The sequence below is a fragment of the Amborella trichopoda genome, chromosome 1 (genome assembly GCF_054954075.1).
Source record: "Amborella trichopoda isolate Santa Cruz 75 chromosome 1, AtrichopodaSantaCruz75HAP2 v2.0, whole genome shotgun sequence".
NCBI lineage: Eukaryota > Viridiplantae > Streptophyta > Magnoliopsida > Amborellales > Amborellaceae > Amborella > Amborella trichopoda.
In genome coordinates, this window is record NC_142336.1 from 60,228,064 (window position 1) to 60,237,720 (window position 9,657).

A 9,657-nucleotide genomic window follows, 5' to 3' on the forward strand; every position below is an offset into this window, starting at 1 on the left:
CTAGGTTGCATCTAAATACTACTCAAACATTAACAATCCATTTACCGGTAATATATTATTACGCCAGTAATATAATTTAGAAACGTATGCAAACGGGCCTTAAAGGAACACAGATGCCCGTCCTCCTCGCTTGCTGGGCATAAACACGCTCAAATTTTCACAAAAAAACAATACCGTAGTATAATTTAGTACGCTTCAAAATGGGAGGCAAACATGAATGGCAAGTGATAAATTTTGAAGAAATATTGGCATAATACGCATCCAGAAAAGCACAATAAACTTTTTAGAGAAGTCAAAATGTAATTACCAACAATTAGTTAACAATATAGAGCTGTGCAAAAACATTAAAAAAAACGAAAAAAGTTGTGCACCATAATCTAGTGTAACCCACATTTACAACTGGACTAAACACCACTGGTTTATTGTTTTGAGCCTACATATTACCTTATATCCACATAATGAGTGGGTTTCCTAACTTCCTGTGCTAGTGAAAATAAAATAAAATAAGAAATAGAAATATATATATACCCACTAGACCAAATTTATCCCCCACAATACTTTTTAAATCACACCATCAACTCAATTACTTTTATTTTTTGGGTCAACCCCAAAGAAGAAAAAAGTTTTGTTTTGGAATACTCCCATTTAGAAATCCACAATTCTGTTTCTAAAATTGGAATTTGGAATTTAGAAAGAGAAACTATTTCAAAATTTCTAGAGAGAAAAAATTATATATAGTTTCAAGTTTTTAGAGAGAGAAACTATCTCAAAAATTTTAGAAAAAAAACTATCTTAAAACTTTTAGAGAGAGAGTCTTAGGATTATGCATGGGGATATTTTCATCCAAAGTAAAGCCATTTTCTTCTTTAAGGTTGGCTGAAAGATAAATAATAATTAGGTTCGTTAATGATTTATAAAGTATTGGGGAGCATCATGCTTAGAAAGTATGGTCCATGGGAAAAAATTTATGAGCAGCTAGCCCGACCATAGCAAAGTCAAGCAATTTAATTTTTGTAATATATATTTATATTTTTTATTTTTATCTCTATCTAAAAAAATTGGTCTAACTGATACAACTGACAGTTAAATTGATTTCAAGACCCTCCACTAGTTCAATAGCCGGACCCTCAATCAGTTGGCAGGTCCAATCATAAAGACATCGGATATCATACAACCATTGTACGTCCTATGTGAAAGCCACACATTTTCTTGTGCACCCCCTATTCTACGTACTCTATTCCATCTTAAAGCAATGTAGCAAGGAATAGTAAGTGTACTGGTTGTCACGATGAACCATTGACTCAAGGTTGTGAAGGGATAAGATGAAGGACCACTCTTACCATTAAGAGGATGTGTCGCTTTTAGCTAACATCATTCAGCTGCATGCTTAAACGTGGGGCCCCCTTTCCTGAAATTAACATTTGTTCCAAGTAAAATTGGATTGCCACAATATGTACGAAGTTCGAGAAAAAAAAGCTTCACATCTAGTGACTAACGGTGATTGTGACTTTTTTATACTAATTTGTTTGAGTGCATCCAATTTGTCAATCTTTTTAGATGTATTTATTCAATGAAAGTGAGCATCTAAGCGAACATTATTGGGTTAACATTAAGATGAGCCAAGGTTTTGCCGTCAAAACTGAACTGCTTAGGATAGAGTCTCCATCCAATTTTATCGGATATCTCTGATAAGATAAAGAAAGGCTAGGTTAGCTTGGGCTATTCAGACAAATTTCAAATATTCAAGCCCTTGGCTTCCCTTACCCAAACTGATACATCTACCACTTATCTAAAGCCTAGAGAACATCACTATTCCTATTTATATCCACGTGGCTATTCGCTTTTATGATAAGATTTTCGACCCAATGTCACCTAATGGTGTTTCTAAGTGTTAATTACTTTGCCTAACAATGCTATTAGACCAATTCAATGCACCCAACCTAATGTCTTACTCATCATAGTGCTAACCTACTTCACTAGATCAGTCTCTTTTATCCATCATCATCATGGTCATCATCAAGGTGCAATTCGTCTAAGGCATGGGACCATACATACGTAAGGTTTCACTATTCAAAAGTTTTATGATCGACAAGGAGAATCACCCATTATTGCATGGTAATAAATAAAACATTTAAGGCCTGTTTCCTTTATAAGTAAGATTCTTTACCTTCTTGACTCAAGGTGGAACCTCTCATAAAGTTCCCGTAAGGAAAAGAGACCTTACTCCCGATAACTAGCAATCAGTTGCATGGAATAAATGCTATAACATTCTATACTTGGCCCACATCTAGTTTGTGGTTACAATTGCTTTTTGTAAGGCTATGCACATGTATAACATAGGTGTTTGGAAACACCAAGCCATCCGAGCAAGATGGTTAGTTGGAAATGAGCAATAATAATGTTACTCTTCTGTTATGACATGAGAAATACAAATGTGACATTGATTTTAATTCACTATCGGCCGTTTGATCAAGATCAAATAGTTGTGGATCTCAATACACACATGAATTAAATGTGCATACATAAAGAGATTTCCATTTAATTTAGTTTATCTTCACCAACACCAACACCAACACCACCACCACCACCACGATAATCGTCCTCGTCATTGTCGTAATTGTCATCAATACATTGTTTTCACCGTGAATTGAAAGCCACCCACTTTCTGTGTCACTTGAAAGCGTTATCTTCACATAAACTTCTCTCATGATCTTACCTCAAAGTGGTTCTAGAAATAGTTGGAAGTGTCTTCAATTTGCTCATGATGGAAGAGGGGAAGGCCCATAATGGTAGATCAATTGTGGCATGTGGAAGCCAAAATAGGTGCATTATGAATTCTTCTGGTCTTGGGAAGATTGCAGAAGCTTTAGAGAAGAGAGGGCAATCTTGGTAGGTAGTTTTAAAGAGTCTTAAATTTGCAAAAGTCAAAATCTTCATTTCCTTTCATTTTTCTGGTCCCCCTCTTTTTGGGTCTCTTAATTTATTTTACAGGTTTGTGTATAGCAAATTCAAGAGTGATCTCAAGATACATGTGGCTGATACATGCTTCCACGTCCACAAGGTATAATAAGCCTCTCATTTTCTTTAAAACTTAAATTACCATTATTTCTTTTAAGCTTAGTGGGTCTCAAATTCAAAAAGGTTTAAAATTAGTTTTCCCATGAAAATCAGCCAAGTTTTTTCAGCCCAAAATCCAGTGTTGATTTCCAATGCATATGGAATCTATAGCTTTAGTTTCACTCAATTGGCATTACTTGCAGATGGTTGGCATTACTTGCAGATGGTTCCAATATTTTTAGTATTGCCCATGACCAAGCAAATTTATTCAAGTACTTAAAAAATACCCCTGTTCCATTCAAAATTTTAAATACCAGAATGACTCCATCTTCAGCTGGTTCACCACTTGGTTCTTTTCTCACTGGTGCACTCATGGTTCTTGTTTCCAAGTTTACTTTTCCTTTTGGTTCATTTTCATTGTGTTCCACAGCTTCCTCTAATATGCAAAAGTGGCTACTTGAGCCAACAAGTTTCTACACACAAAGCAAGCCATGACACTGAACATGAAGTATCAATCGACGACATCCCAGGAGGTGCCATGACTTTTTTGTTGGTGATAAAATTTTGCTATGGACTACCCCTTGAGCTCACTTCTTCCAATATTGCGCCTCTTAGGTGTGCAGCCGAGTTCCTAGAGATGACTGAGCTCATCTGCCAAGGAAACCTTATCTCAAAAGCAGAAGTATTTTTCACCTTTCTCATTCTCTCTTCATGGAGGGAACCCTTCGAAGTGTTAAATTATTGTGAGTCTATCTCATCTTGGGCTGAGAAATTGAACATAGTGAACCGATGCGCCGAAGCGATCGCCTGGAAGGCTTGCACTGCCCCCTTGGCTCCCAATAAGTTGTGGGTCACCGATGTTTTGCAACTTAGATATGATCATTTTGTGACAGTGATGAAATCCCTGAGATCTAGAAACATGAAGGAAAGTATAATTGGGCCATGCTTAATTCGGTATTTTAATTATTGGGTCCCAAAAGCCAAACAAAATTACAATGAAGAACACAGGACCATGTTAGAAAGTTTGATAGGCATAATGCCATGGAAGGAGGACTCCATTTCATGTGAGTTTTTGTTAGATCTTCTTAAATCAAGTTTAATATTGGGGGTGAAGGAGTCATTAGTGGAGGATTTGGTGAAAAGAGTGGGGATAACACTAGAGAAGTGCACCCTTGATGGGCTAATCGTGGTTTCAAAATATGATAACATCAAGAAACCAAGATATGATTTGAGATTAATGAGGAGGATTGTGCAACACTTCATGATGGAGAATGGTTTCCATGGATCAAATGATCCTATAAGTGGGTCTGGTAATTTGTCTGCCGTGGCAGTGGCAAGGCTCATCGATGCGTACTTGGCTGAGGTCGGGAGTGATTCTAGTGTGATACTCAACGAATTCAAGTGGCTCGCAGAGGCATTGCCAGAAAATGCTAGGTCATGCCATGATCTTCTATACACAGCCATAGATACCTATCTTAAGGTGAGATTTATTTCTATTTTCTTTGGATGTGTGTGTGTGTGTGTGTGGGGGGGGGGGGAGTGGGGAGTGGTGTAGTTCAGCAGTGGGAATCAAACTTGGGACATGGTTATGCAATCATCAATCACTAATCAATCAAACCCAGGGCTGATTTATTACTCTAGCAAAGATAATATTTCCTCTTTCATGCTACTCTCTGTGTGCAAAGGGTCTTTGAATTGGGGGAGCACTAGTGTTTATTGGTAACTTGAATAATGTCTATCTAATAAACAATGTACTTCTACTTTATTTATTCCTGAGAGCCAGCAAATTTAAAGGGAAACCATTTTGCTCCCTTTTTGACCCGTTGTAGTTTTTAATCTTTTGATACTTTTTCAACGGTTATATGCAGTAGACATGCGTTTGCTGCTTATGCTTTCTTATCTATAACATATACTTTTTAAATACTCTATTAACTATTTAAGAAATATGAACTTTTCATTAGCTTATCTTCTATTATACCTTACAACTGTTAAATATAAATCAAAAATTGAATGTAACTAATTCTCATAGATGGTATAGCCATTTAAGTTGTGAAGGGTATTGTAGTAAAAAGACCGAAACCATCAAGAGCACAAACTTGTGGGCGCATTTTAGGAAAAAATTTGTGAAGTATCACAAGTGTAAAATAAATCTTATACTCATGCGGAAGCACAATGTCCATCTTCTCCCACGGGTAAAACCCTAGGTAGGACTATTTTTAGGACACCAAATTTTGGAAATTTGACCTATTCGACTTAGTGACAACAAGAAAAAGCATACACACTCTTAGAAGGGTTTGACAAGAAATCAAGCCCTGGTTGGACACAGTCAGTCTAACTTTTGGACATGTATACGAACTCAAAGTCTCTTTTTCTTTCAAATTTGAAGTTTGTCAGTGACTGTAAAGTGGATAAAGAAATTTCCGATCAAAAAATTCCCAGTGAGTGGATCTTTTCCCCAATGGAGCAAATCTACCACTCCCATGGGAACACAGTATACGGGCTCAAAATCAACTTTAAAATATTGAAAGAATTACACTAACAAAAATATAGCTTCTTCGAAGAAGTGAACCATATCTCCAGCAAAAATATTTTTCTCAGTATACGGTTTTCATGTGTAAGCAGGCACACCCTTCCTTAACTGAACAACAGAGAAAGATGCTTTGCCTATCCATGGACTACCACAAATTGTCTATGGAGGCCAAGCTTCATGCTGCCAAGAATGATCGTCTACCACTAAGGTTTACCCTTAAAGTGCTTCTCTTTGAGCAACTCAACATTAATAGCTCATGTCTGATGCCTAAGGTAAAGTCCACAGTACTTACTCCAAGGAAGAACAGGCTCAACAACCAGTGCACATCTTCACAAGAGCTCAAAACAATCAAATCAGAGTTGGAGTTGATGAACAATGACGTTGAGAGCCTAAGAAACTATTCATGGCTTCAACAAGAATCCAATGGGATAAAGAGGAGTAGTGGTTGGGGATGGCATACAAGACGGAAGAAAACAAGAGACACTTCTTCTATTACGGATGAAACATCAGAGACCCATGTTGATTCTCTTAAGTTTCCGAAGCTGCACCCTACTTTGTGGAGATGGCGAAGGAATTCCATATCTTGATTGTATGGTTTAGAAATGTAGGTTGTATTAACTAATCTCTTAGCAACAGATTTAGAACTGAGCACTTGTGCAAGTCTAATTTGTGAATGTGAATCTTCTTATGTGCCTCGACCTACATAACATTTATAAGCCAGGAGACAGCTATCTCATGATCGGATAGCTGGAAGTGAATTGAGAAAAATAACACAGGTTGGTGTCAGCCTTATTTGTCAGGACATAGTTAGTGCACTATTCGTGTATTATTATTTTCTTTTATCTATGTCATACTCAAGCTTAAATATCATTGGAAAACTAACCATGTTAGTGTTCTTCACGCTGAGGCTTGCACTACTTAGATCATGGTCTAGAGACATTTGTGTGCTTGGCATGAGAGAGTGGGGAAGTTTTTAGCCCACGATGGAGAAGTATCACGCTATCTCTTTTGCAGATTGGGATTGGCATATTCCGACAGCTAAAGTATTGAATCTGTAAAATGGGTTGAGAACTTGGAAAATAAAAACCATGAGCATAGAGCTGCATGCTTCTATAGCAGAAATATTTTTGGTCACATAACCATATTGATAATTCAACCAGCTTCGTCATTCGGAAAATGAAAAAAGGCCTAGACCAGCTTCATGATTAAAGGGCATTTGGCCCAGAGGTATGCGCAATTCTGATAAGGCTTCTAATCTGAGGGTCTTCTCAGTAAAGTAAGAGGCTTCTAATGGGGATGAGGGTCTTCTCACTGCGCTTCAAATCCGGTTGAGGGTCATCTCACTGCACTTTTATGATCCACTATTAACTGAAGGTAACTCACTAAACATGATTATCTGGGTGCAGTCCAAGGCTCCATGTCCTTTAGGAATTGCTTATACTTTAGCAATCTTTGAAATTAGAGAGTCCCCGGTTTTGTCTGTTCACCAATTCCTCAGGGAGGCCAATGGAAGTTTTTACTCTTTGGCAAGTGGGGTGATTAATCCCAAATCACATCATTAGTATCATACAATTACATGTGTTGATTTGTAGCTTTGCTTATTGTTTATCTTGATGTGATTATTCTCATTTTTTCATGTAATGGGATGCCCTAATGACCAATTTACAAGAAAAGAAAGAAAGAAATGCTCTAATCAAAAGAGTAAAAATAAGGGTGCTGCTAGTTCTTCATTGAAAAAGCAATATTCTTTAAACAGGGTACTTGCAAAATATGCCATTCCAAAGCACGAAAGGCTGCTGCAAACCCATGTTATGAAAGGCTAAAAGCAACACCCAGAGAGATGAGCAAATGCAAGTGTCAAGAATGAATCAAAACACTTTCTGAAAGAGATATCAGAGCATTTCAGTACAGTGTGATTAATTTGTACATTGTGCATGATCTGACTTTTCTTATGAAGACATGCCATTCGAAGTGGCGAGTTCGATTCTTGTAACCATCATGAATGTTTTCTGATATGGATCAAGTTTTTTGACATTGCTTTGGTACGGAAAATCTAGCAAGGTTTTTAAAATTATTATCCTAAAGTATCACTATTTTCGTAACTGCAGCAAAGTTTGCATTTAGAATATCCAAAATTGTTCAGAAACTTGATTTATACCCAAAATGAGGCTTTGTACTTTTAGTTTTCTATTTCCCCTCTTAAGACTACATTACATCGGGAAATGCTTGAAAATCTGAAGGCTGAAACCTTGCTTCCAAAATTTGAATTATGTTGCATAGCGGACCAATAATTCGCCTAAAATGCAGTGTCCATTAATTTCATACAATGTGCAACTCTATTGGTTTTCTCTACTTTTCTCCATTTGAATTTATCAATGATAACATTCTCTATCATATCAGTTAGCACTTAGCAGTAAACTACCATATGTTCTATTGGCTAAGTAAATCTACCATTTTCACTTATTTGCTTTCATGATTGAGATTGGTGCATTCTATAAATGGAGATAAAATGTAGCACAGGTCCAATATGTTAGAAACAGTCACGACATCAGAAGTTCTGATTTTTTTTTTTACCATGCTTTGAACTTCCAAATTTAGGTGTTGGACGATCCAAATTCGATTGCTTCCCATTTATCTGCATTGCCTATCATAAACTTAAATTGTTTAATTAATAGATCTGTATTGCCTATCATAAACTTAAATTGTTTAATTAATAGATCTGTATTGCCTATCATAAACTTAAATTGTTTAATTAACAGATCTGATTGCCTATCATAAACTTAAATTGTTTAATTAATAGAAAATCCTTGAGGCAATCACCTAACTTTCTGCAAAGAAAATCTTCATGAAGACTCTAAAATTGATTTCCAATACTAACTATAAAATTTGAAACCAAAAATTTAGTACAGATCTTAGGGATCTATGAGCACTTATTTTTAGGCGAAATGGACGGTCTAGACAATTTGATACAATAGACACTACTTTTAGAACTTGAAATCCTAATAGCTTTATGACCATAATGTTCAAGTAGAGATGATCGATATTTTTGGGTGAAATGGACAATCTAGATAATTTGTTACAATATATATTATTTTTAGAACTTGAAATCTTAAGTTTTTTACAACCATAATGTTTAAGTGGAGATGATTTATGTAAAGGTTGGTTTTCATTGTAATTTTGGATGAGTTATGAGGTGAGGTTTTAGTTATTTGATAAGGCTGCCATGAACACATCCAAAAAGATGAAGCCAAGAAGCAGGAAAGAGCAGGGCAGTGAGAGGACAAAAGAGCCCTGCAATGCAATGTGTTATATGCCCCACTTAACTTTAAATTGACTAAGAAACAAAGGGGACGTATGCTACTCCCCCACCTTCTAACTACTCAACAAAGGGCAGGCCTGGCCTGGCCTGGCCTGTCATTTCATATGTGTATTTAACTACCCCAAAAAAAGGGCCGTCATTTCATCCAAGGTAAAAGACGCACTTTTGGTCAATATAAAATTTAGATTAGGGACATGGATTATTTGATCAAAGACAGCAATAAAGCCTCCTCGGTAAGTTTGGTATAAAGTGCCCTATATGCAAAAATAGGAAAAAGTTTATATAAGGTTCCAACCTTCAAATGTTGATGCACCTCAAAAATCCATTGGAAAAATTTATTTTAATGTTGAAAAACCCTCTAATTAAGCATCGAGATGTATGATTATAAAAGAAAAAATGATTTTGAGTCCCAAAAATAATGCGTCTTACAACAAATTATCTGGATTTTTGAAAAACCCTCTAATTGATCATCTCAATATCTAGATGTATGAATATGAAAAAATGAAAGATTTTGAGTCCCAAAAATATTGCATCTTGCAACATATCATCTAGACCGTCCATTTTCAAGATTTCATTTGTTTATAGATATATTTGATTTTAACTTTTTTTTTTTTTTTAAGAGTTTTCAAATTTATAAGAGATATAAAAATAGATTTTTGATAATCCTAAGAATTTTTAACACCAAAAATACATGTTATGATAAAATTTGAGGTGTGCCGATTGTTTACTAGATTTTTTGAGGTGCACCTTC

The 9,657-nt window shown here is 36.0% G+C and overlaps 1 protein-coding gene across 2 annotated transcripts; it reads left to right on the top strand.

The window, feature by feature from the left end:
• The first annotated feature begins 2,357 nt into the window (after nucleotides 1–2,357).
• LOC18440542 (root phototropism protein 3) lies at nucleotides 2,358–6,386 on the top strand. Of its 2 annotated transcripts, none has more exons than XM_020671165.2 (4): nucleotides 2,358–2,889; nucleotides 3,004–3,061; nucleotides 3,488–4,537; nucleotides 5,680–6,386. In XM_020671165.2, the coding sequence occupies exons 1-4, from the start codon at nucleotides 2,762–2,764 to the stop codon at nucleotides 6,172–6,174; spliced, it is 1,731 nt and encodes a 576-aa protein (XP_020526824.2). In that variant the 5' UTR covers nucleotides 2,358–2,761; the 3' UTR covers nucleotides 6,175–6,386. The 2 variants fall into 2 exon arrangements, with proteins under 2 accessions (XP_020526824.2, XP_020526823.2); XM_020671164.2 differs by having other exon boundaries at nucleotides 2,361–2,889; nucleotides 2,992–3,061.
• The last annotated feature ends 3,271 nt before the right edge of the window (nucleotides 6,387–9,657 follow it).

Excerpts from the sequence above, each read along its gene's own strand:
- LOC18440542 (XM_020671164.2), top strand. The coding sequence starts at position 2,762 with ATGATGGAAGAGGGGAAGGCCCATAATGGTAGATCAATTGTGGCATGT. Across the intron at positions 2,890-2,991 it reads GAGAAGAGAGGGCAATCTTG|GTTTGTGTATAGCAAATTCA; the intron begins GTAGGTAGTTTT and ends TTTATTTTACAG. Across the intron at positions 4,538-5,679 it reads CCATAGATACCTATCTTAAG|GCACACCCTTCCTTAACTGA; the intron begins GTGAGATTTATT and ends ATGTGTAAGCAG.